Here is a 27,500-nt window from a genome sequence, read left to right on the forward strand (position 1 = left end):
CGATGTCTGTCCTTCAAACTTCCATGAAGATGTTCTGTATGATAGCCTTAACTGTCAGTAAAGGCTGAATTACTTATTTGTTGTGAAGTTTAATTGAAACTTCACAACAAAGAAAAACAATAAGACCTTCATGTGAATTACCATATTATTATGGTTATGGATATTTGAGGTCTGGTCATCAGAAGTAATGATTTAGGGTTGGGCCAGAGAAGACCGGGATAAATCAGAGTAGTCAACTGCGGCCTCCCTCCTCCTCCTCCTCCTCCTCCTCCTCCTCCTCCTCCTCCTCCTCCTCCTCCTCCTCCTCCTCCTCCTCCTCACCAAACTCAGCCTTGCTCAAGACAAAGCAGGAGTCCTCCAAAGATGGCCGACACTTTACAAGACAATGCAGGACCACCATAGAAAGGCAGTGACTTCCCATGTGATGGAAGCGGGGACAAAGCTGGCTCAGCAGGCCTTGATGTCTTTGTTTCACCACAGCCGACCGCAGGCCATTCTGTTATTTGTGTTTTCCTCTCTTCTCTCCCCTTGGTGTCGCCACGCGGGCTCCTCGGCCCAGCGGTCCTCAGACACGGGGAGGAAAGTGTGACAAAAGTAGGGCCTGTGTTCGTGCTAACGCACCTCCCATGGCGTGGAAGAGATTAGCCGCTGGACTCCGGTTCTTTCAGGCCCAGATATCTTTATCTCGCTTTGAGGGGGAATCGATGAGCGGGGGGGGGGGGGTTAGCCATCCCCTTTTAACATACAGAAGTTATTAAGGACATGGTGTGCATGGCTGTCCCATGGTCTAGGGGACGGCCTTTAACATCCGAGTATTCCTGTGCATTTTCCTTTTCTCCTTTTTAAACGATATCACGAGTATTTTGGTTATGTCTCCAATGGAGACTTTTGTCTAGATTCTAATTAAATCCAACAATCTTAAATTGAGGTTATTGGAGTTGTTGTGTCTTGGTAAACCAATGCTGTCTTGGGTTGGGTAGGAAGTTATGATTTGGGGCTTTTGTAAAATGTCCCCCCCCCCCTCTGTTTAAACGTTCTACAGTGTATTGATTAGACCTATATTTGAAGGCCTCAGAGTAGTACGCCTTATTTCAAAGGAACTATCCAAAGTTATTGCTTCCATTTAACTTTCAGTTTGTCGCCCCTCACAGTTTAAATTCACATTGGAAATGCACAAGATGTTTTTTTTATTCACAAAGTCAGTGGAATTTGTGTGCTTTACACGACCGCCAAGTGACCGCAGAAGAGCATGCCTGCTTCAAGCCCTGACATAATATTTTGGTGTCTAATAAAATGTTCATTTTGTAATCCATCAACGGGATGTACATCTTGTCCAGTTCAGTTCTATAGAACAGAAATGTTACAGGTCAATCTTTAATCAGCCGTTGCATCATTGGGAAAGATTTTTTTCAATCACAAAAACAAACGTCCTTCGTTTTGTTTGACAAAGGAGGGGTGGCGTGTATGTCGAATCTATACCTACCCTGGTCTTTAAGGCAGAAGGATTCGGTTGCACACAACTTTGATTAATGACGCAGAACCTGAGGGTGATGTGAAACGAAGCCGTTATTTTAAATGGCTTCACTTTTTGGTTGGCGCTGTATTTGCCGTGTCTGGTTTGGCGTGGCCCGCCTGGCGCTCTCTGGTTCTCCACCGCCGGCCTCTTCCTCACAGGCAGAGATAATGTGATCGAGGATGCTGAGAATATGTTGAGTATGGAAGTTGACGGTTGGCTTATAACAAAGGTTGACCTCTGACCTCGGAGATATCCGGAGTGGATTTCGGCGAGGAGTGGAAGAGTCCCCCCGGAGGTGAGTCCTCAGCGGAGGTGCGTTCCGCGTTAGGTGCAGGTTGTTGTAGGGCAGGGGCAGCCTTTGGATCCAGGACTTCCTTACTGGGTTCCACGTCACGCTAAGGGTTCACGTTGTTGTTTCTGTGGTGCGCGGGAAACATAACGAATGAATGCAGACAGAGTTAGGGTCGCAATTCTCTGATTATGTATCTGGAGTTACCGGGATGCAATCGGAAACAACGGTACCGAGACGGAGGAGAACTCTACCGAAGCCGACGCTGAACTCATTGAGTCCAGTTCGTTGCTCAGTCTTTGGCGTGCTGCGCCCGCTCCGCCTTGCGTTTCAGACGGCATGGAGGTGATTTCCAGGGAGGCGGGGCCCCTCTGGAGGCGCGGCGGGCGGGCGGCCGGCCGGGGTAATTGCGCGGCAGTCGTACCGCTTGAAGCGCTCCGTGCCGTTCTGATGTCCAAGGCGATCAGGCCTCTGAGAGCGAACCTGTAAAGAAAGGGGGAAGGAAAGCGTTGGATTGACCCGGCAGGGGGTCAAATTACCTGACATCGCCATAGTAACCTCCATCCACACTGTGTGTGTGTCTGTGCGAGTGTGAGATTTGTATGTTTTTGGGTAGACGTATCATTTGTGTATCTGGGAGGGAGTCTATGTGGGTGGAAGGATGTGCATTTATTCCCTCTTCATTCCGTGGCTCTTCCTCTTCCTCGTTAGGCTTTTAGCTTTAAGGCCAGCAGCACTTTTCATGAGTGCTCAGAGGCAGGCCGTCTGTATGAGTACAAGACTGTCTCTTCTACTGCCTGTCTGTCTGCCTGATCCCCCGTCTGTCCATTTGTCTGTCTGTCTGTCTTCCCCATCTGCCTGTGCGTTTGTCTGTCTGTTCCTTCTCTTTTATAAAAGGACGTCACAGACGGCCAATCTTCACATGTAGACCTCTGCAGTCCAGGTAAAGGGGTTGGCTCAACGAAACGATACCTGTGATGAGCTTCATGTGTTGGGATAAAATGTATAATTTCCTATAGTCCAAACGGCAGAGTCACAAGCTGTTTCACAGATTTTTTTTTTGTCCTTTTTTTATTCTATATTTATGTGTCCTTATCCTGTCAAACTCACCCTCTCTAGTGTCTCTCAAAATCATTTCCCCCACACACACACACACACACACACACACACACACACACACACACACACACACACACACACACACACACACACACACACACACACACACACACACACACACACACACACACACACACACACACACACACACACACACACACACACACACACACACACACACACACACACACACACACACACACACCTTATTTTGTCTTTACCGCTACCTGTCTCTCTCCACTAGTCTCTAGTCTAAGCCTGTCTCTCTGTCCGGGTTACATTCATCCAGGCAGTCTCTCTCTCTCTCTCTCTCTGATGGGCGTGGGGCTCAGCAACGTCTCTTGATTGGCTCACACCAAATTTGACTGCACTGTGACGTCACGGGGGGGCTGGGGCCTGCTGATTGGTCGAGGCTGTCAGCGGGGGATGGGGGGGCCGAGGTGGGCCGGCGGAGATGGCGGGAGGGCTGGCGGCAACGCAGACCCCGTAGTACCGCTGCCTACTACTGCCTACAGGCCTTCCTCTCTTTGTCTCCGTCTCTCGGAGACTCACTCGCTCACGCTCTCTCTCCCTGTGATTCACCGAGTCTCACTCACTCATACTCTCTCTGTGTCTCACTCACTCATACTCTCTCTCTCTGTGTCTCACTCACTCATACTCTCTCGGTGTCTCACACACTCATACTCTCTCTCTCTGTGTCTCACTCACTCATACTCTCTCTGTGTCTCACTCACTCATACTCTCTCTCTCTGTGTCTCACTCGCTCATACTCTCTCTCTCTGTGTCTCACTCGCTCATACTCTCTGTGTCTCACTCGCTCATACTCTCTCTCTCTGAGTCTCACTCGCTCATACTCTCTGTGTCTCACTCGCTCATACTCTCTCTCTCTGTGTCTCACTCACTCATACTCTCTCTGTGTCTCACTCACTCATACTCTCTCTCTCTGAGTCTCACTCGCTCATACTCTCTCTCTCTCTCTGAGTCTCACTCGCTCATACTCTCTCTCTCTCTCTGAGTCTCACTCGCTCATACTCTCTCTCTCTCTCTGAGTCTCACTCGCTCATACTCTCTCTCTCTCTCTGAGTCTCACTCGCTCATACTCTCTCTCTCTGTGTCTCACTCACTCATACTCTCTCTCTCTGAGTCTCACTCACTCATACTCTCTCTCTCTGAGTCTCACTCGCTCATACTCTCTCTCTCTGTGTCTCACTCACTCATACTCTCTCTCTCTCTGAGTCTCACTCACTCATACTCTCTCTCTCTGAGTCTCACTCGCTCATACTCTCTCTCTCTGAGTCTCACTCGCTCATACTCTCTCTCTCTCTCTCTGTGTCTCACTCGCTCATACTCTCTCTCTCTCTGAGTCTCACTCACTCATACTCTCTCTCTCTCTCTCTGAGTCTCACTCGCCCATACTCTCTCTCTCTCTGAGTCTCACTCGCTCATACTCTCTCTCTCTCTCTGAGTCTCACTCGCTCATACTCTCTCTCTCTCTCTGAGTCTCACTCGCTCATACTCTCTGTCTCTCTTTGTCTCACTCGCTCATACACTCTGTCCCTTGGTCTCTCTCTGTCTCACTCTCTCTGACTGTGCCTCACTGTTTCACGCTCTCTTTGGGTCTCTCTCTCTCCCTCTCTTTGTCTCGATGTGTTTCTCAGTTTCACTCTTTGTTTCTGTTTCACTCTGTCTGACTGTGTCTGACTCACTCTGTGTCTATCTCTCCGTTTCGGTCTCTCTAACTGTGTGTTCCTCTCACTCTTTCTCTCTTCCTCCATCTCACTTCCACGCTTTGTCTCTCTACCCACATTTTCGTTCTGCCATGCTCACCTTCTCACATAGTGGAACTCCGGCGTTCCACACAGCCCACACTAAACCCAAACCTCTCTCTATCAGGTGATGTTTCACTGTGGAAACGTGAGGGACATCGTTGTGGACCACCACACAGTTTAGTCACATCATGTTGTAGTAAACGACCCATACTTCGATAGAGATATGATGCTTTCACCAGAAAGGGGGCATTTTAATGATGAATTCAAATTTGCTAGATTGTAGCTAAATTAATTTAAATTAAAAATTCTGTTTCAGATTAGATTCTGGTGACGATCGATTGACTTAATTATTTTTTCAGGGTATTTTGCGTTCATAAAATTTGGAAACATTTGGAAGATGAAAGTTTGGATAAAAAGCAAGAACCTTTTCAGTGTGAGCTGGGGGTGTTGATGGCGTCTCGGTGGCGTCTGTTGGACCCCACTCCGTGCGGACCACGGCTCATGGAACTCTGAGACACTGGATTCCACCCATGCAGACCACGGCGCGCTCCCTCAACCCTCACATGATCCCAGGCTCAGAGTGGGCAGGGTACGGGGTGAGCGTCATGCAGTTTGTCATCATCCCGTCACGTTGACGGACGCACGTCGAGACTCCAGTGATCTGAGGTCTGTGCGCGTGGTCCCCCGTCTGAGGCGGCTGTCGCTACGATTCCAGAAGTGTTGAGAGAGAGAGCCGGGAAGAGGGGAAGGCTCTGTACCTTTTCCTGCCATGGAGAAGTGTTGCATCTTCACACACCTGTGATGGTCAACACACGTGCAACATGGCGTCGCCGAGCCAATCACTGAAGCCGTGCCCCGATTGGTCAGACAGGAGCGGGGAGTGGTCTGAATTGGCTCATGCAGAAGCAGGCACAGATATAAAACAAATATCGTCAGTGCACATTTCACTCACTAATAGCCGACAGATGGCTGGGCCTTTTCTATAAAACGTCCCTGATATAATAGCTTTTAAACCTTGAGTTTTTTGTTTTTAATTTAGAACCGAGCATCCACTGGGATACAATCAGATGGTAATTAATTGCCGAGTCTATTGATGTAGAAAGGGATAGTAAAAAAATAGAATAATACTTCCCCGAAATTCTGAACCACATCAAACCTCCACCGCAGATGGGGTCCGAAGAGATCCGCAGGAAGGTGACATGTCACACTATATTCATGTGCTGCATGATTTTCAATAGGGTTGAAATAGATTGGTCCTGTGTCCAGAAAGGCCTTTTTTATCCCGACCCCTAATAAGCTCTGACACTGGGGTTTCTCTGCAGCATTGCTGGGGTGCAGATTTATGGTGCATTCCAGATACCTCGTACTCCACCCTCACAGGTTGCAAAGTGGGAAATAGACCAGCTTTCTTGTGACATTTCAACGAACCACGGCCCCCTTTTGGTCGTAATATCTGAGAGTCCACCGAGTTCAGTGAGGCCGACCGTACGACTCGACAAACAAAGAAGGCTGTCCCCGTAAAGAGATGTATTTTCTTTGTATTTGTACCACGTCGGTCGTTTTAATGTCCAACTCTTACCAACTTGATTACATTGCTGCTTTAATCCGGTCACCAATCGATGCATTGCACGGTCTTGCTCTACGTGCAATACCATGTTACGTTTTGTTGGTTTTCGAGCTGGTTTGCTCCAAAGCAAGGTGGCGTTCAGTCCCTTCCATCGTTACCATAACTCGGTTAACAGCGCCATTCTACGATGCTACGATGTTGGCGTTACCTGGGCAACAAGGTTCTTCAACCCGCGAGCGTCTTGCGGTCTCGTCGACCGGCTCGCGTGATTGGCCACCACAGCGTGATTGGCCACCCCCCGCCCCCCCCCGAAACAAACCACCACCGCAGCAGCTTTCCCACTCTTCCCCCGTTCAGATGAATGGTTTAAGCCGCGTTTTCACGGCAGAGGCTGATGGAGTGTGAATGAGCCCATAAGGGCTGAGGGGGTGGGGGGGTGACGAGGGGGACTGAGTGTGTGTGGGGGGGGGGGGGGGGGGGGGGGGGGGGGGGGGGGTTTGAGGGGGCCGCTCTGGGTGACGCGGTGGAGGACGGACCCCGGCCTCCAGGCAGACTACCAAGTGTGGGGTATAATCTGGCAGCTCTCAGCCAAAACACACGCTGGGCTCTCAGCGGGCAGCCCCCCAACACCAGGGCCTGGGGGGGCTCCTGGTGGAGCAGGGCTCTCAGCGGGCAGCCCCCCAACACCAGGGCCTGGGGGGGCTCCTAGTGAAGGGCTGGGGCACTGCCAGCTGCACAGAGGCACGCACAAACGACCGGCTACACACGCAAACACACCGACTACACACACACAAACGCACAACTACACATGCAAACACACCGACTACATACACGACACACGACTACATACATACACACCGACTACACACACAAACACAATGACAACACACCAACTACACACAAACACTATACGTAGGGGGGCTGATGCAAACACATGAAGGCGTTTTACACACACACACACACACACACACACACACACACACACACACACACACACACACACACACACACACACACACACACACACACACACCTATTCTCCAACAGAAGGATGTGTATCCTGAGCCTCTTGGCTATGAAGGGGGCAGGTATCGTCTGTGTGTTCACCGTCCGCTTCAAACATCTCGTTTAGTCAGACCTCCCAACGAGGGCCGGCTCTGCTGTGTATAAAATTATCCTAATCAAGTTAAACTAACATTTGGAGGATGTCTGCATTGCAGTCCCCCCCCCCCCCCCCCCCCCCCCCCCCCCCGACTAATTAAAGCTGTCACAATGTGTTCCAACTGCAAATCATCCTAAATGGTCGCATCGCATTCTGACTGACGGTTCCTCTGTTTCTTTCCTTTTCTCCTCCTCCTCCTCTCTCCATTCTCCTGCAGATTATGTGTATTTCGAGAACTCGTCCAGTAACCCACTGCTTATCCGAAGGATAGAGGAGTTAAACAAGGTGAGTTTGAGTGTTAGTCTCTCTCGCTCTCGCTCTCGCTCTCTCTTCTCTCTCGCTCGCTCTCTCTCTTCTCCTCTCTTGCTCTCCCGAAGTCTGTCTCTTTGCTTTTTTTGTCGGACTGTCTGCGTCTCTCTCGCACTTTCTCGCTCCCTCGCTCGCTTCTTCCTGGTTGCTCTGTCTTTATCTTCTTTCTTACGTTTCTCGTACTTTCTACATCTCTCTCTCTTATGTCTCTCACTCTCTCTACGTCTCACTCTCACTCTATCTCTACGTCTCCCTCTCTCGCATCTCGCCTCTGTCTGTCTCTATCTCTGTCTCTCTCTGTGTCTGTCTGTCTGTCTCTCTCTCTCTCTCTCTGTCTCTGTGTGTCTGTCTGTCTCTCTCTGTCTCTCTGTCTGTCTCTGTTTGTGTGTCTGTCTGTCTCTATCTCTGTCTGTCTGTCTCTATCTCTGTCTGTCTGTCTGTCTGTCTGTCTGTCTGTCTGTCTGTCTGTCTGTCTGTCTGTCTGTCTGTCTGTCTGTTTGTCTGTCTGTCTGTCTGTCTGTCTCTCTCTCTGTGTCTCTCTGGTGTCGCCGTCTGTCTGTTTCTCTCCGTCTGGAGCAACCAGTGCCGGATCCATTTTGGCTTTGAGGAGGGGGAGGGGGAGGAGGGGGAGGAGGAGGAGGAGGAGGAGGAGGGGGTACCGTGTGCGTCGCGTCGGTGGTCCGATCGATGCACTGGGCTGTGGGCCAGCATGGCGGCGCCTCGCCCAGTGAACCGCAGTTCTGCTCGGCCGTCAGGCGGCTCTGTCACCTGTCCCATGCCAGTCTGTCCCAGGCTGCCCTGTCCCAGTCTGCCCCCTGTCCCCTGTCCCCTGTCCTAGGCTCGTCTGTCCCCTGCCCCCTACCCCCTGTAGCAGGCTCGTCTGTCCCCTGTCCTCCTGTCCCCCTGTCCCCCTGCCCACTGTCCCCCTGTCCCCTGGCCCCCTGTCCCCCTGTCCCCCTGTCCCCCTGGCCCCCTGTCCCCTGTCCCCTGTCCCCCTGTCCGGGCTGGGCCGGCTAATGGTGGCTGTTTAATGTGATTGACAGCCAGCTCAGACGGAGCCTTCTGCTCTGTCTGTCACTCTCGCTCTCGGCTGCTCAGGGACGCCCCTCTCTGTCTCCCTCTCTCCGTCTCCCCCCCCTAAAGATTTAACAGCACGTACGAAACGAAGACAAATGCATGAATCAAGAGTTACATGGACATGCATTTAGGGGCGCTTAGAAAATCGAGACGAACAAGATGAGCGAAGGAGAGAGTTGGGAGAACGGTGACGCAAGCTTCAGGGAACCGTTGAATCTCGGTCACATCAGTGGGACTCGAACTCCAAAGGTAGGGAGGAATGCGCTAGGACGTCTCAAACGGAGGTCTTGTACCAAGATGAACACACTGTTGCTCTAATGATCCAAACGCACCGTTGCTAAAGGTATAAACTAAATAATCTGCGTAAACACAAGGAAAGCATGCAAAATGGTTTGGCAGTTGTTTCATGGGGCCCCTTCGCGGCGTGGTTCAGAAGGATTTCCTCCTGCTGTTTAACGACAGAAGAGCCCACTTTAATCCTACCCGTGGATCTAGGATTATAGTGGACCATGTGCTTCTGTCAGCCAGGGAGGTCCTCGCTTAAATGTCAAGGACTGGGCTGTTATGGATCTCCGGGCCTGTAATGGGATCAGTACTTCATCGGAGTGACCTTTGACCCGTGCTGACTCAGCATACCGGGCCTCCCATAGTGGGGTGTTTGACCCGATGCCGTCGCCTGCGACCCGTTATCTAACGCGACATTTCTGAAGGAACGTTGGAGAGAAACGTCCAAACGCAGAGGGGATGAGAGAGTCTTTCCGCGTCGGTCACGGGGCAGTTGGACGCATACAGTTTATTATTGCTCGATCCTCTTTCCAGCGTCGTGTATTCTCGCCTCCCCCCCCCGTCCCCCCCCGTCGGTGGGCTTCGTCATCACAAAACTTCCGAAACGCACAATGAACGAATTCCACGATATAGTGGACAAATATTAATATTTAGCTAAATTGCCAGCCTTGATATACGGCCCGGAACCCTATAGCTGATCATCCCTGAGGCTACTGTGCACGTTGGTCTATGGCCAGGTCACACACCCACCCTACAGTCGGCCCTCACCGTGCCCACCGCGCCCCTCATTAACCAGGGGTAAAGGTCGTCTCTCTGTCTCTCTGGTCGTCTCTCTGTCTCCTCCACCGCGCCCCTCATTAACCAGGGGTAAAGGTTGTCTCTCTGTCTCTCTGGTCGTCTCTCTGTCTCCTCCACCGTGGCCCTCCTCACATCTGGGGGCCGGTAGGTCTGCTTGGGCTTCCGGAGGCCCTGGGATCGGGAGGAGCCGCAGACGAGCCCTTAAGGAGACGCAGCAGCCGCGGGCGTATTGATCTGGGCCAGGGACACTGCATAACGCCTCGTGTTAACCGCTCTGAAAAACCTAAAACAAACTCTGTGTGTGTGTGTGGAGGGTCGGCGTGCGCACAAATCCTCTGTGCGGCAACCACTTGTTGCTGTGGTAACTGCCATTGTCTTCCCTCTTCTCTCCTGCCGGATCCGCCGCTGCAGACGGCCAATGGGAACGTGGAGGCCAAAGTGGTCTGCTTCTACCGACGGAGGGACATCTCGAGCACCCTCATCGCCCTGGCAGACAAGCACGCCCGTGAGTTCACCGCACACCTCGACCCCCTCCGGCACGCACACGCCGCCGCCGGTCGAGGGCCACTCGGCCTTCCTATTGCCGTCGGGCCAAGCTCTCGTTAAGCCTCGACCAATCACACGAGGGCCGGGATAAAAGAGAGAGGGAAAAATGTGTGTGTGTCCTTCCAAATCTGTGAGTCATCCAATGTGTCTGTGCTTGTTGGAGTGTGTGTGGTGAGCTGGAGGTACGTGTGAGGCTGTGTTTCTGTTCTAACACAAACTCTGATGTTTCCACCGGTGAAACGGTCGGGTACAAAACTTTGAGATTCCCTTCTCTACGACGTTCCGCCGTTCGGATCCGAATCGCACTTATTGTACTTCATACCATCACGTACGCATGGCCTGGGCATGTATGGGGTGATGATGCGTGAGCAGTGGTTACGAGACGTTGTTCTGGGACATTCCGTCCATGTCTTCCTCTCTTCCATTCTGATTGTAACTCAAACGCACGCAGGGCTCTACGTGTAGCGCTGCGACGGTACGCACAGAGGTACGGACGTAGCGCTGCGACGGTGAACTAGCCAAAATAAAAGCGCGTGCTTGTCAACAGTTTGGCCCCAGCCCGACCTGGGGAGGAAGTGACGCATATTTTCAAGGTCAGAGCGTCCGTTGGGCCGGCACGGCGATTTGAATTGGGTCACTCGGGGTGACACAACACCGGCGTCGTCATGGAAACACCGTTTGGCGCCCAAGACTAAGCTCCGCATGAACTGGGTGTGTGTGTGTGTGTGTGTGTGTGTGTGTGTGTGTGTGTGTGTGTGTGTGTGTGTGTGTGTGTGTGTGTGTGTGTGTGTGTGTGTGTGTGTGTGTGTGTGTGTGTGTGTGTGTGTGTGTGTGTTCCTCCTGCGTGTGTCTTTATGAGCAATGCTCCATGTTTTACTTTTTTGTCGTGAAATTAAGCTCTTTGAGTTAACGTTGAAACAAGTCTTTGTGTGTGTCTGAGCGTCCAAGTAAGTGCCTATGTGTGTATGAACAATTGGGCATGTCATTTTATTGGCGTGTTGTGGTATATACAGCTGATGTGTGTGTGTGTGTGTGTGACCCTGGCCTCAGAGTCTCACTGGGGGGTTTAGGTTCCAGTCCAGCAGTATTTGTTCTGTCGGACCACACAGCGTCAGTCTGGCAACCGCCCGTGTCTGTGAACGCGCATGTTTATTTTCGTGTGGGGTTGTATATGTGTGTGTATGTGTGTGCATGCACATTTGTGTGTTCGTACCCACACTGTTTATTGTTTAGCACATTGTGTTTTTCCAGAGTTGTGTGTGTCGGTCTGTGTCTGTGCGAGAGTGATTGTGCCGAAATGACACATGAGCACATTTTTTAAAAAGGTTTTTATGTCAAAATAATGATTTCACGGAAGTTCAATCGTTGGCGCCTCTGTTTCAAACCCGTGGCTATGTTGTTGCCATGGTGATTTCAGTTTCCACCCATCGCCACGCCGGTCGCCATGTTTGCGTACCAACCATGGCGACCTCTCCACGCCCCGGCTGCACGTTAACACGTTCGACTGAGGTTCTGTTATTAAAACGTGGCACGGTGGAGGCGTCACTGAAACGGTCGCTTGTAGTGCGAGCCGTGTGTCTTTTGGGGAAGAGGTCGTGGCGGGCGGCCGTCCTACTAAGGTACTGACTACACATGTGGTGGAGCGTCACCACTGGTCAGTCGGTACAGAGCACTGCTGGGCAGGCGCCTAGCGGTCCAACCACGCCCACGTGCGTGACGGACGCTGAGGTCATGCTCATCGGAATAGACCTGTGTTGAACTGGTGATGATGTGTACTGGCCTGGTCTCTGCGTCTATACTGCGCCCTGGCCCTCGGTGTGTGAGTGTGTCTGTCTGTGTATGTCTTTCTGTCTTTGTGCACGCTCATTTTAGCAGGGTCTGAAGCAAAGAACTGCTGGTTGATATTTTTTCTGGTGCAGTATATTGCAGATCCGTTATGAAGTTTGAATATATGCATTTACGGGCTCAACTTGGAAGGGACCTCCTTGAAGCCCGCCCCTCCCTACTTGGTCCCAGCCTATACTGGCGCGTTCCCACCGGAGGGCGCGTTTCGGACCCAGCACGCCTCAGCCCAGTAGTGAGGGTGCGGTATAGCCAGCTCAGTGGCGGCTCGTGTTTCCACCGCCGACAGTACCCTTACGGATGGGCGGGGTACTGTCGGGGTACATAAGCATCGTGACCTCATAGCAGCCCGACAGTGTAGCCTAATAATAATTCCAAGGAAAAAGAAGAACGCGCACAATGGACAAAGACCAACGATGTAGGACGTCCAAGAACGACGGCAAACTTTTGTGCGACATTTTCTTCAATAAACGAAGCTTTCGCCGTTCGTCCTGGAATACCTTGCTGGCAACGTGTTTGTTTGTTTGTTTGTTATCCCTCTGCCACGGAAGTGACCGATTCTGTCGACCAATCAACGGACGGCGTGTGTAGCTCCAACTTGTTGGCCCCCTTTCAGACGTCTTGGTACCCCACTGAAGGAGTACTGAAAGATGAGTACGGCTTATCACGGCCCATCAAGTCCGGACCCCGCCCACTTTTGGCGGTGGAAACGTGAACCGTGCTGCACCTATTCATACCGAACCGACCCCGGGGTTGGAAACGCGCCATAAGCCCGCCCCCCCCTGTGACCAAATTAGCCTCCTGACTCGCTGGTGATTGCGTCAGTCTTGCAGGATTCCTCCCTGGTGCTTCCTTGGAAATTGAACATTCTGGAACGAGTCGGTCTCCCTCCTCTCCAGCGTCGCCCTGTTATTGAAGTTCAGCAGTAATGGATTGTTATTGGTCGCTCTAGTTCCTGTAGCATCCTCACAGAGCACCTGTGTGTGTGTGTGTGTGTGTGTGTGTGTGTGTGTGTGTGTGTGTGTGTGTGTGTGTGTGTGTGTGTGTGTGTGTGTGTGTGTGTGTGTGTGTGTGTGTGTGTGTGTGTGTGTGTGTGTGTGTGTGTGTCCTGTTTATTCCCTGGTTTATTTACAGTTGGCTTGGATCCCCATTAGTGGCCGGCCCGGTGCCAGTTGGTATTCCGGGGGTTCAGACGTCGGGGCGGTCGGTCCAAACAAACGCAGGGAGGGAGAGCAGACAGAGGGGGGGGGGGGGACACAGGGTACAACGACCTGCTCCACTTCTGGCAGTGTTGTTATTTTTGTAAACAATAGTATTTGGTGTAATACGGTTGATGACAGCATCTTGGAATTACATGTTTTGGTGAACCAACTCATTGTGTGTGTGTGTCTGTGTGTCCCCTCTACACCTTTTTCTGCTCAGGTTTCTCCTCGTATCTCCTTCCTTCTTCCTTAGCTCGCGCTCGCTCTCTCTCTCTCCTCACTCCTTGCTTCTCTGGCTCTCTCTCTCCTTACTCTCCCTCTCTCCCTACTCTCTCTCTTTTCTCTCCTCTCGCTCTCTCGCTCTCTCGCTCTCTCTCTCCTTGCTTCTCTGGCTCTCTCTCCTTACTTTATCTCTCTCCTTACTTTATCTCTCTCCTTACTCTCCTTCTCTCTCTCCTTACTCTCTCTCTCTCCTTACTCTCTCCTTACTCTCTCTCTCTCTCTCTCCTTACTCTCTCCTTACTCTCTCTCGCTGACTGTACCGGTACAGCGACTCATTCATCAATAATTGATAATTGCTTTGGACGTGTAAGATGGAGAATCAAATAGTGAATAATGTGGTGTTGATAAGGAGAGGAGGCGAGAGTGGAGGAAGGAAGGGAATAGGGGAGGAATGGAGTTTTGCTGTGCGTGTGCGTGTCCCCTTAACACACACACCTAACGGCAGCGGTATCCCAGCTGTACACGTCTCCATGTGTTCAGCCGTGGTGCTCTCGGCTGTGCATGGCTGGTTGAAGCAGTGACAGTGGTGTGTGGACCTCCTCATTTCAATCAATTACTGAAAATAATTAGAAATAACAAAGCTGGGGACGGCCCATGCATCATATGTTAATGTGGCGTAAACATGTTTATGCAGCGCGTATCGTCTTCATTAACTTAATTACCCAATTTTTCTTCATTTGTTTGGGGGGGGGGGGGGGTTAAGGAGCCCTCGTTGCAATTGAGCAGCAGGATGGTTTGGAAGTTGTGAGTTTGAAACCCCCTAACTCCCAGACCCCTGCATACCATAGTCTACCTGAAGCAAGGCACCTCACCTGTCCTTAATGGGATTCAAGTGGTTCTCGTACCTCCTTCTCCGGGATTTATGTCCCACAATTCACCGGGGCGATGATGACCCTGCTTTGGGTGGGGGGAAACACACACACCCGGACGCACGCACGCGCGCGCATGCAAATGCAATTGAATACACACACGCTACCCGCACACACCGTCCTGTTCACCCTTGTGTGCAAATCACACCTTTTTAATATTGGCAGTAATCCTTGATTAGGGGCATTCCCCCCTGGTGTGTGTGTGTGTGTGTGTGTGTGTGTGTGTGTGTGTGTGTGTGTGTGTGTGTGTGTGTGTGTGTGTGTGTGTGTGTGTGTGTGTGTGTGTGTGTGTGTGTGTGTGTGTGTGTGTGTGTGTGTGTGTGTGTGTGTTAAGGGAGTGAATGGGTAAGTATTGATTTTGGCCGCAACACGACTCCAGTGCTGAAAAAAAACAACTGCCAGCATTGTGTTCCTCTCTCCAGTTTGTGTGTTGTGTTCCTCTCTCCAGTTTGTGTGTTGTGTTCCTCTCTCCAGGTTGTGTGTTGTGTTCCTCTCTCCAGTTTGTGTGTTGTGTTCCTCTCTCCAGGTTGTGTGTTGTGTTCCTCTCTCCAGGTTGTGTGTTGTGGTCCTCTCTCCAGGTTGTGTGTTGTGTTCCTCTCTCCAGGTTGTGTGTTGGGTTCCTCTCTCCAGGTTGTGTGTTGTGTTCCTCTCTCCAGGTTGTGCGTTATGCGTTGTGTTCCTCTCTCCAGGTTGTGTGTTGTGTTCCTCTCTCCATGTTGTGCGTTATGCGTTGTGTACTCTTTCCAGGTTGTGTGTTGTGTTCCTCTCTCCAGGTTGTGTGTTGTGTTCCTCTCTCCATGTTGTGCGTTATGCGTTGTGTACTCTCTCCAGGTTGTGTGTTGTGTTCCTCTCTCCATGTTGTGCGTTATGCATTGTGTACTCTCTCCAGGTTGTGTGTTGTGTTCCTCTCTCCAGGTTGTGTGTTGTGTTCCTCTCTCCAGGTTGAGTGTTGTGTTCCTCTCTCCAGGTTGTGCGTTATGCATTGTGTACTCTCCAGGTTGTGTGTTGTGTTCCTCTCTCCAGGTTGTGTGTTGTGTTCCTCTCTCCATGTTGTGCGTTATGCATTGTGTACTCTCTCCAGGTTGTGTGTTGTGTTCCTCTCTCCATGTTGTGCGTTATGCATTGTGTACTCTCTCCAGGTTGTGTGTTGTGTTCCTCTCTCCAGGTTGTGCGTGTCTTCCTCTAATGAAGCTGCCGATGCGTTGGAGCACGCGCCCACTGATCTCTCTATCACCATGCGCTCGCTCTCTCGCTCTCTCGCTCTCTCGCTCTCTGTCTCTCGCTCGCTCTCTCTGTCTGTGTGTGTGTGTGTCTGTCTGTCTGTCTGTGTGTCTGTTTGCCTGTGTGTGTGTGTCTGCCTCTATCTCTCTGTCTGTCTGCCTCTATCTCTGTCTTTCTCTCTCTCTTGGTGTGTGTGTGTGTGTGTGTGTGTATGTGTCTTTGTGTGCGTCTGTCTGTCTGTGTCTCGGTCTGTCTCTCTCTCGGCCTGCCTCTCTCTCTGTGTCTCGGTCTCTTTGGTTCTCAACGTGCGTTCCTCTTTTCATTTTTTTTTTTTTACCGTCTCTAGTTCTCCTCATTTGACTCTTTGCCGTCACGTCTTTCACTAACGATTCAAATCTTCTCTCCCCGTCTCCCCATCGGCTTGCTGCTCTCTCCTCTCACTCCCTCCCTCGGTGTTCTACTGGTCTCTCCTCTCCATTCCCTCCCTCTGTGTTCTACTGGTCTCTCCTCTCACTCCCTCCCTCAGTGTTCTACTGGTCTCTCCTCTCCATTCCCTCCCTCTGTGTTCTACTGGTCTCTCCTCTCCATTCCCTCCCTCTGTGTTCTACTGGTCTCTCCTCTCATTCCCTCCCTCTGTGTTCTACTGGTCTCTCCTCTCACTCCCTCCCTCAGTGTTCTACTGGTCTCTCCTCTCCATTCCCTCCCTCTGTGTTCTACTGGTCTCTCCTCTCACTCCCTCCCTCAGTGTTCTACTGGTCTCTCCTCTCCATTCCCTCCCTCTGTGTTCTACTGGTCTCTCCTCTCCATTCCCTCCCTCTGTGTTCTACTGGTCTCTCCTCTCATTCCCTCCCTCTGTGTTCTACTGGTCTCTCCTCTCCATTCCCTCCCTCTGTGTTCTACTGGTCTCTCCTCTCCATTCCCTCCCTCTGTGTTCTACTGGTCTCTCCTCTCCATTCCCTCCCTCTGTGTTCTACTGGTCTCTCCTCTCCATTCCCTCCCTCAGTGTTCTACTGGTCTCTCCTCTCACTCCCTCCCTCAGTGTTCTACTGGTCTCTCCTCTCACTCCCTCCCTCTGTGTTCTACTGGTCTCTCCTCTCACTCCCTCCCTCAGTGTTCTACTGGTCTCTCCTCTCACTCCCTCCCTCAGTGTTCTACCGGTCTCTCCTCTCACTCCCCCCCTCGGTGTTCTACTGATCTCTCCTCTCACTCCCTCCCTCAGTGTTCTACCGGTCTCTCCTCTCCATTCCCTCCCTCTGTGTTCTACTGGTCTCTCCTCTCCATTCCCTCCCTCTGTGTTCTACTGGTCTCTCCTCTCATTCCCTCCCTCTGTGTTCTACTGGTCTCTCCTCTCCATTCCCTCCCTCTGTGTTCTATTGGTCTCTCCTCTCCATTCCCTCCCTCTGTGTTCTACTGGTCTCTCCTCTCCATTCCCTCCCTCTGTGTTCTACTGGTCTCTCCTCTCCATTCCCTCCCTCAGTGTTCTACTGGTCTCTCCTCTCACTCCCTCCCTCAGTGTTCTACCGGTCTCTCCTCTCACTCCCCCCCTCGGTGTTCGTACCGCTCCCTGTGTGTTCGTCTAAGCACTGCTGTTTTATCGTGTTCTTCAGAACTGAAAGCAGTCGGACAGAGCTTGGCGCACTGCTCTCATTACCGTGTTACCAAACGGACACGAGGCCTCCCAGCCCACTGAAGGGGGGGGGGGGGGGGGGGGGCCATGACAACCCCCCCACCACGAGGTCCTCTGAGGGACTTGGGGAATCAAACCCGCGCTTAAGAGTGCCTTCGTGGTGCACGTGAGGAGGGTTTGTTGCGTTGAAGGTTTTGGGATTGAATTGTTGTTGTTTTTTGTTCGTCCCCGAGAATATTCGTCACGTTGGGTTTTTCTGAGAGCAGCGTGATGTACTTTCTAAATGAAGGTGTTTGAAACGTGTTTTCTCTCCTGAATTCAACACCCAGCCTCTGATTCTTGGTCTCTGAGAATTGTCCTTGACTTCAGTAAAAGCACTGCTGCATTCATTTGTGGAAATCCAATATTTTCAGACTAATTTGTCAGCCCTGTGTGTGATGGTGTTGTTGTTGTTGTCGTTGATGTTGTTGTTGTGGCTGCTGTTGGGAATGAATGGTTTATTTATTCAAGTGAGCAGTGATTTGCACTGATTAGCATGCGTTATCCGTATCAATCAGAGGGGACTGTTAACCCTTGTTTTGTCACACAAATGCTCATTAAGATGCATTATCTCCTAATTCGACATTGAAAGAAAAATTAGACACGTATGGTCATTTGTGGTGGAGGGGGGGGGGGGACATTAGCATAATCAACATATAACCATAATAAGGTCGTATACAATATGTAATCAGCCCCGACGGCATGCACTTGATATGTAATAAGGTTATGGAACAGCCCCTCCCCACGGTGTGGAGCTCTCTCTGGGCTGATCCCCGGGCCGTATCATCCCCATGGTGGGGAGCTCTCTCTGGGCTGATCCCCGGGCCGTATCATCCCCATGGTGTGGAGCTCTCTCTGGGCTGATCCCCGGGCCGTATCATCCCCATGGTGGGGAGCTCTCTCTGGGCTGATCCCCGGGCCGTACCATCCCCATGGTGTGGAGCTCTCTCTGGGCTGATCCCCGGGCCGTATCATCCCCATGGTGTGGAGCTCTCTCTGGGCTGATCCCCGGGCCGTATCATCCCCATGGTGTGGAGCTCTCTCTGGGCTGATCCCCGGACCTATCATCCCCATGGTGTGGAGCTCTCTCTGGGCTGATCCCCGGGCCGTATCATCCCCATGGTGTGGAGCTCTCTCTGGGCTGATCCCCGGGCCGTATCATCCCCATGGTGTGGAGCTCTCTCTGGGCTGATCCCCGGACCGTATCATCCCCACGGTGTGGAGCTCTCTCTGGGCTGATCCCAGGGCCGTATCATCCCCATGGTGGGGAGCTCTCTCTGGGCTGATCCCCGGGCCGTATCATCCCCATGGTGTGGAGCTCTCTCTGGGCTGATCCCCGGGCCGTATCATCCCCACGGTGGGGAGCTCTCTCTGGGCTGATCCCCGGGCCGTATCATCCCCATGGTGTGGAGCTCTCTCTGGGCTGATCCCCGGGCCGTATCATCCCCATGGTGTGGAGCTCTCTCTGGGCTGATCCCCGGGCCGTATCATCCCCACGGTGGGGAGCTCTCTCTGGGCTGATCCCCGGGCCGTATCATCCCCATGGTGTGGAGCTCTCTCTGGGCTGATCCCCGGGCCGTATCATCCCCATGGTGTGGAGCTCTCTCTGGGCTGATCCCCGGGCCGTATCATCCCCACGGTGGGGAGCTCTCTCTGGGCTGATCCCCGGGCCGTATCATCCCCATGGTGTGGAGCTCTCTCTGGGCTGATCCCCGGGCCGTATCATCCCCATGGTGGGGAGCTCTCTCTGGGCTGATCCCCGGGCCGTATCATCCCCATGGTGTGGAGCTCTCTCTGGGCTGATCCCCGGGCCGTATCATCCCCATGGTGTGGAGCTCTCTCTGGGCTGATCCCCGGGCCGTATCATCCCCATGGTGTGGAGCTCTCTCTGGGCTGATCCCCGGGCCGTACCATCCCCACGGTGTGGAGCTCTCTCTGGGCTGATCCCCGGGCCGTACCATCCCCACGGTGTGGAGCTCTCTCTGGGCTGATCCCCGGGCCGTATCATCCCCACGGTGTGGAGCTCTCTCTGGGCTGATCCCCGGACTTATCATCCCCATGGTGGGGAGCTCTCTCTGGGCTGATCCCCGGGCCGTATCATCCCCATGGTGTGGAGCTCTCTCTGGGCTGATCCCCGGGCCGTATCATCCCCATGGTGGGGAGCTCTCTCTGGGCTGATCCCCGGGCCGTATCATCCACATGGTGTGGAGCTCTCTCTGGGCTGATCCCCGGGCCGTACCATCCCCATGGTGTGGAGCTCTCTCTGGGCTGATCCCCGGACCGTACCATCCCCATGGTGGGGAGCTCTCTATGGGCTGATCCCCGGACAGTATCATCTCTTCTATCCATCTGTTGTTGAAACGCAAATAATCACGAATGAGTCTGATCAACCTGATCCCCCTTCTTAATTAACATAGCAGAATTGTTTCTGCTTCGGCCATCTTCGTGTGTTTTTTTTGAAACAGGCTTTTATAGCATGGTTCAATTGACTGTTATTTATATTCATGGTTTGGGGCAGGCGTTGTTTAATACATGGTTTGGGGCAGGCGTTGTTGTAACCCGTTGATGGGGCGCAGGCTGGGAGGTGGAGTGTGTTTCCTCCTCCACCTCCTCCACCTCCTCCACCTCCCACCTCTCCCCCAGGGAGGCCTGTTCTCCGGCAGCGTGTGTGCCCCTCCCTCTCTGACCTTCGACCCCCCCTCCCCTCCCCTCCCCAGGGGAGCTTGAGGAGGAGATGGAGAGCCCAGAGATGCTGGACCTCCCCGAGAAGCACAAGCACCAGCTCCGGCACCGCGAGCTCTTCCTGTCCCGGCAGCTGGAGTCGCTGCCCGCCACCCACATCAGGTCGGTGTCGTCCCCCCCCCCCCCCCCCCATATGGTCCTTCTAATGAGTCTGTGGCCCTTTCATTGTTTGGGTTCAAAGTTTTTACGTTGAAAATAAATCGTAGAACCATTTATTTATTTTTAGCGGGTGCACTTAGCAGTACGTTTTCTCTGTTTTTGTCTCCTCAGTCCAGTGTGAAATATTACCATAATGAATCCACAAAAATGAAGTGCTCGCTAATATGAGTCATGATGCTGATGCTGAATGGGCTTGTATTGAATGGCGGGGGGGGGGGGGGGGTAAAGTAGTATTAAACATACGCGTTGAAGCAAGCTTCCTAAAAACAGCCAGATAAGAGCAATTCCTCTCCCAGGCGTCGCTCGTTGTGAAGACTCAATTTGAAACACAAAATGAAGTCACACCGTAATGAACAGCAGAACAAACATTATCTGTAACAATTGTGAAATAATTCTGAATGAATTAATTCCCAATAAAGACTGATGGGGTTGGGTGGTGTAGGGGCTCCGGTGTTTTTCCACGATCAGCCGTACGGTTCCGGGTTTGATTCCCATGTCCCCAGTGCACCACCTTACAACCTTGGATGTCTGACTCAGCCCTGCTCCTTAACAACCTTAAGCCCCGCCCCTTTACCACCAGGTGGGATGTTGATTGGCCAATACAAGCCATTTCACAATCGACCCTCTAGTGACATCACACATGGGCGTGTCCTCCCAGGTGTACGGGGGTAGATCACTAGCTGACCCCGTGGGCTGGACCAGCTAGTTGGCTGATCTGCCCGTCAATCATCTGGGAGGACACGCCCATGTGTGATGTCACCAGAGGGAGATACGAGATGTATTCTAACCTCACCAAATCTCCTGAATACCTTTTTTTTTAATTTATTTTATTTTTATAGGGAAATATTAACTGAATATGTAAAAACATAAAAATGTGAAGCATTAAATCGACAACAGAGAAAGCATTCCTGGGGAGACTAGCACGTGATGTGCTGGCTCACAGGTCAGGTTCCTGGATGCGTTACCCTTGGCTTTACAGTTTAGTGCACCAGTGCACTTCAGAATGATTGACTGATTAATCACAAGTGACCTTTAATTACCCTTGTAAGCACCGATAGTTAAAGTCTAGGACGAACCCTTAGAGATTTTCCGCTAAAACTAAATTAAAATTGAGGAGGACTTAGATCAGCCGGTCTGGTTTGAAGTTCACTGCCTGGATCTTTCGTTGGGTTCGTCAGATGTCTTTACTAGATAAAAACCACACAAACTGTGCAAAGTAACAACTACCAATAACAATGAATAACAATCAGCTAACAATAAACTCTCTGTTCCTTCCTTTCCTTCTTTTCTACTTTCTTACTTTTATGTTTTTTTTTTTTTCTGTACGCCTTCGCTCATCCTTAATAAACGTATTTTGTCTGCCTTCTCTCGTGTGTGTGTGTGTGTGTGTGTGTGTGTGTGCGTGTGTGCGTGTGTGTGTGTTACTCCAGGGGGAAGTGCTGTGTGACACTGCTGAACGAGACCGAGGCCCTCAAGTCTTACCTTGAACGAGAGGTTGGTGACAGACACACACACACACACACACACGCACACACACAGGCCTCTTCCTTTCTTAGTTCTGTTTAGTGAATTTCTGAGATTAGAAAGTCTGGCTGACGGATAAATTATTCACTGCATTGACCCAGAATGTTTTAGTTTCTACGTAGCGTAATGAGGAGCAGAGAGACGGCCAGGGGTGGAGAATGTACACTCCTCTCCTCCCCCCCTCTGCTCCTCCCCCCCCTCTCCTGCTCCCCCTCCCCCCTCTCCTCCCTCCCCCCTCTCCTCCCTCCCCCCTCTCCTCCCTCCCCCCTCTCCTCCCTCCCCCCTCTCCTCCCCCCCTCTCCTCCCTCCTCTCCTCCCTCCTCTCCTCCTACTCCTCCACCTCCTCTCCCCCTCTCCTTCTCCTCCTCCTCCCATCCCCCTCTCCTCCTCCTCCTCCTCCTCCTCCTCCTCCTCCTCCTCCTCCTCCTCCTCCTCCCCCCCCTCCACTGTCCTCAAGTATCAGGGGGCGGGACACTCGGTGGGTTTGGGTGTTTTCACTCCTAAAGTTACCCCCCCCGTCAACGGCCTTAACCTCAGGCGTGTTTGAGCGAGAAGCCCCCCCCCCCCCCCTGCTCTCTGTCACCTGATCGGCCCCCATACCGCAGATGGACCTTCCTCGGTCCCTGAAGCTGTCCCGAACCCGTCCTCCCAGTGTGACCCCCGCCCCCCCCCCCTCTCTCCCAGGACGCCTTCTTCTACTCCCTGGTGTACGACCCGCAGCAGAAGACGCTGCTGGCCGACAAGGGGGAGATCCGCGTGGGAACAAAGTACCAGGCAGACATCACGGACCTCATGAAAGAAGGTGTGTGTGTGTGTGTGTGTGTGTGTGTGTGTGTGTGTGTGTGTGTGTGTGTGTGTGTGTGTGTGTGTGTGTGTGTGTGTGTGTGTGTGTGTGTGTGTGTGTGTGTGTGCGCGCTTAACGTGGTCGATTCGAGGTGTCCTTTTTTATTCCCTTTGTAAGAATAGTTTTTTTAAAGCTCCCGATGAGCCCTTTGTGTTGTATTTTTTTAAATAAATAGGTAAATGTATTTTTTGCCTGATTCTTCGTGTGAATTGACTAATCATGTGCAGGTTGATGTTTTGGTGTTTGTGCACCTGCATACGAACCGGGGCTGTGGAGTCCTTGATATATTTCTATACATTGTATTTATGGGATGGCGGCTTTGTCTTCAGTCGCTGAAAACTTTTGTGCGTGTGTGTTTGTGTGTTTGTGCTTGTGTGTGTGTGTCTGTGCATGTGCCCAGGTGAGGAGGATGGCAGGGAGCTATCCAAGATGGAAGAAAGGATCTGGTTGCCTAGCAGCAACCTGACAGAGAAGCAGATCGACCAGTTCCTAGTCGTGGCTCGGTGAGTCTCCCACTCGTTACCAAAGCCTCAGGCCGAGGTCTGAAGGTCTCTCACCAGCACGAGGGCCACAGACCCCCAACTCGGCTGGACAGTTGGTTGATGGCTTTCCTGAATTCTTTCTCTTCTCTCTCCCCTTTCTCTTATCCATCTTCTGATCTCTCCCCCTCTCTCTCCTCTCTCCCCCTCTCTCTCCTCTCTCCCCCTCTCTCTCCTCTCCCTGTCTCTGTCTCTCCTCTCTCCTCTCTCCTCTCTCCTCTCTCCTCTCTCCTCTCTCCCCTCTCCTCTCTCCTACCTCAGGTCAGTAGGGACGTTTGCCCGGGCGTTGGACTGCAGTAGTTCGGTCAGGCAGCCCAGCCTCCACATGAGCGCTGCTGCAGCCTCCAGGGATATCACTCTGGTGAGACATACAGAGATGTGCACACACACACACACACACACACACACACACACACACACACACACACACACACACACACACACACACACACACACACACACACACACACACACACACACACACACACACACACACACACACACACACACACACACACAGAGGCACGCACATAGACAAACACACAGAGAAAAGCACTTCAGATTAAATCTGTGTTGCAATTTAGTGTGTGAATTATATTTTCATCTAATTTGAGACATTTCATGAATAATATGAATAAAAAATAACATCAAATCCGCCATCATTACAAATACCCCAAATGCGTTTTAACTTAATATTCAACCACAGCCTTCATTTTCATAGTCAGTGAACCAGCGAACCAATCCAAATCTAAATCCCCCAATCAATGAAGCATCCAACCAATCACAATCCCCCAATCAATAATCACAATCCGCTGCCCGCACCCCTTTTCCCCCTTCAACCAATCACATGTCCCCTTCAACCAATCACATGTCCCCTTCAACCAATCACATGTCCCCTTCAACCAATCACATGTCCCCTTCAACCAATCACATGTCCCCTTCAACCAATCACATGTCCCCTTCAACCAATCACATGTCCCCTTCAACCAATCACATGTCCCCTTCAACCAATCACATGTCCCCTTCAACCAATCACATGTCCCCTTCAACCAATCCCATGTCCCCTTCAACCAATCACATGTCCCCTTCAACCAATCACATCCTCGTGTCCCCTTGCCCCCCGCTCCAGTTCCACGCCATGGACACGCTCCACGGGGCGGGCTACGACCTGACGGGGGCCATCGCGGCGCTGGTGCCCCAGGGCGGCCCGGTGCTCTGCCGTGACGAGATGGAGGAGTGGAGCGCCTCGGAGGCCAACCTGTTCGAGGAGGCGCTGGAGAAGTACGGCAAGGACTTCACCGACATCCAGCAGGACTTCGTGAGTCTGTCCGTCTGCCTGTCTGTCTGTGTGTCAGTCTGTCTGTCTCTGTGTGTCAGTCCTGTCTGTCTCTCTGTGTCTCTGTCTGTCTGTCTGTCTGTGTGTCTGTCTGTCTGTCTCTGTGTGTCAGTCCTCTCTGTCTCTCTGTGTCTCTGTCTGTCTGTCTGTCTCTGTGTGTCAGTCCTGTCTGTCTCTCTGTGTCTCTGTCTGTCTGTCTGTCTCTGTGTGTCAGTCCTGTCTGTCTCTCTGTGTCTCTGTCTGTCTGTCTCTGTGTCTCTGTCTGTCTGTCTGTCTCTGTGTGTCAGTCCTCTCTGGGTCTCTGTCTGTCTGTCTGTGTGTCTCTGTCTGTCTGTCTCTGTGTCAGTCCTGTCTGTCTCTCTGTGTCTCTGTCTGTCTGTCTGTCTGTGTGTCTCTGTCTGTTTCTGTGTGTCAGTCCTGTCTGTCTGTCTGTCTGTCTGTCTGTCTGTCTGTCTGTGTGTCTGTCTGTGTGTCTGTCTCTGTGTGTCAGTCCTGTCTGTCTGTCTCTGTCTCTCTGTGTCTCTGTCTGTCTGTCTCTGTGTGTCAGTCCTGTCTGTCTGTCTGTTTGACTAAGACCGGCTGTCTGACTGTGTCTGTCTGTCTCTGTGTGTCAGTCCTGTCTGTCTGTCTGTCTCTCTGTGTCAGTCTTGTCTGTCTGTCTGTCTGTGTGTGTCTGATTAAAGGCCGTGGCCTGGATTTGAACCCATGCCTGTCCCCAGTACCCATAATGCACCTGGCTTTACAAAAGTTTTGAGCTTCCTAGTTTTCCATTCACATAAACCCTGCACCTTTAAAACAGCTGTTGAGCGTCCGTCCCTCTACACTGGGTGACTCAGGACGGTTACCACGGCGATAACGTAACCGAGCACAAGGGCAGAGCAGTCCCAGTGTAATGAGACGTCTGTCTCTAACAGGAGAACACTGGCCTTCTGCGTTCACTTCTCGCTGACCTCCGCGACATTCAGCCGGAGAAGAATGCTGGAGCCACTGAGTCAGGGATGTCCCCCCCCCCCCCATGTCCCCCCCCCCTCTGCTCTTGTTCCGACCTCCTAATTGGTCAGTGTGTCTCGCTCCTCCACCTGGTGGCTCTGTGCTGTCACTGCAGCCGAGAGACGCTCAGCAGACATCCAACTGACAAAACCACAAACCTTATGGAGGGAGTGTATCTGTCCTCAGTAGCAGATGAAGGCATTTTGCTCTTTCTTTTTATTTTGGTCTGCATGTTAAACATGAATCTTCCTCCTTTTCCATAAAACAAAAGGTGTGCAATTTTTTTTCCCCTCCCGTTTTTGACCGTTGCACAGCTGCACAGCAACGGTCTTCCTCAGAGCCCAGATGAAGGGTGAGGTTAGTCAGTTTGAAATGTATTGTCCCCTTGGGGCAATTGTTCTCAGTGAAAAGACGGATACACATGACCATTAACAACAACATAAAAAACAAATAACAAAAAGTAAATAAAGATAAACAACCACTGGCAGGACAAAACCCCCAAATCATCATATTTCCCACATAGTTCAGGGACACATCTAAGATGTTGTCATTTTAAACCAACAATTAAAACCTTCTTTTTAAATGTTTGTTTAAAAGGCTGATGGATTGTGGAATGAATGACTGTTTAGTTCTATTTTTGGAGAGGGCTGGGTATCGAGACCTGCTACCTGAGGGTAATAGTTCCAAGGTGGAGGAAAGTGGGTGTTTTGAATTTGCTAAAATAATTTCTGCTTTACTCTGAACTCTCTCTGTAGGTGTTTTCAAGACTATTTAAATGAGTACCTAACAGCTGGCAGTGGTCACTATTTTCCTGAGCCTACTCTTCTGTGCTTCTGCTGCGCTGCCGAACCAGCAGATTATGCAGAAGGTCAAGACGCTCTCCACATAAGCAGTGTAGAACATCTTAGCCATTTTACGGTCTACATCAAATGAAATCAGCTTTTTTAAAAAGTAAAGCCTTTGCTGTCCTTTTTTCTGAATGAGTTCCGTGTACGGCTCCCACTTCAACTTGTGGTCTAAAACCACCCCCAGATACTTATACTCATGGACACACTGTATGGGCTGCCCTTGGACAATCGTTGAACGAAATGCTTTGTCTCTCCTAAAGTCGATAGCCATCTCTTTAGTCTTTGAGGTGTTTAGGAGGAGATGGGATTGTTCACACCAGTCAAGGAACTCATGCAGGACTGGGCCATGGTCCTGCTCATCTCCTTGGAGGAGGCTGACCAATGCTGTATCATCAGCAAACTTAATTAAATGCCCCCCCCCCCCCCCCCCACCACCACTGGGCCAGCGTAGAAATGAATTCGGTCAGACAAAAGATCAGACCACTTAATTTATACCTGGACCTGTTCATTGACGTGTGTGTGTGTGTGTGTGTGTGTGTGTGTGTGTGTGTGTGTGTGTGCGACGTGCGTGCGTGTTTGTGTGTGCGCGTTCCTGAAGCTAACGGGCTCTTTCTCCAGTCAATTACAGGCAGACTGTTTCCAAAGTGAACGAATAAACGAACGTGTGTTTCTCTCCGTCCTCCAGCTGCCCTGGAAGTCTCTGACCAGCATCATCGAGTATTACTACATGTGGAAGACCACGGACAGATACGTTCAGCAGGTACACCTCCATCCCAACGACATTAACCTCGTTATATCACGGGCCCTTTCCTTACCTTAGGCTTGTTAGCTGTGTGACCATTACAAGTTGTTTACTAGTTTCCTGGTTCCTTAGCTTCCTTAAGGAGGCTTAGAGGTGGTAGTGGTTGTCTCCGGTGGGTTATTTGTTATAGGAGGCGCTGTATTGCGATGAGACCTAAGTACAGGTGAAGACGAGGTGGTGACTCGTCAGGTGTGTTG

General features: G+C 51.6%; 1 protein-coding gene across 1 annotated transcript in view; it reads left to right on the forward strand.

The window, feature by feature from the left end:
- Window positions 1–5,223: 5,223 nt before the first annotated feature.
- mta1 (metastasis associated 1) overlaps window positions 5,224–27,500 on the forward strand; it is a 33,082-nt gene continuing 10,805 nt past the window's right edge. Inside the window, exons 1-11 of the mRNA XM_056589820.1 lie at window positions 5,224–5,282; window positions 6,842–7,001; window positions 7,525–7,707; window positions 10,303–10,396; window positions 20,237–20,363; window positions 21,851–21,914; window positions 22,629–22,746; window positions 23,189–23,291; window positions 23,589–23,688; window positions 24,457–24,645; window positions 27,187–27,261. Of these exons, the coding sequence (XP_056445795.1) occupies window positions 5,224–5,282; window positions 6,842–7,001; window positions 7,525–7,707; window positions 10,303–10,396; window positions 20,237–20,363; window positions 21,851–21,914; window positions 22,629–22,746; window positions 23,189–23,291; window positions 23,589–23,688; window positions 24,457–24,645; window positions 27,187–27,261 (1,272 nt within the window). The remainder of the gene's footprint in view (window positions 5,283–6,841; window positions 7,002–7,524; window positions 7,708–10,302; window positions 10,397–20,236; window positions 20,364–21,850; window positions 21,915–22,628; window positions 22,747–23,188; window positions 23,292–23,588; window positions 23,689–24,456; window positions 24,646–27,186; window positions 27,262–27,500) is intronic.

This window comes from Gadus chalcogrammus, chromosome 5, assembly GCF_026213295.1.
Source record: "Gadus chalcogrammus isolate NIFS_2021 chromosome 5, NIFS_Gcha_1.0, whole genome shotgun sequence".
Classification (NCBI taxonomy): Eukaryota; Metazoa; Chordata; class Actinopteri; order Gadiformes; family Gadidae; genus Gadus; species Gadus chalcogrammus.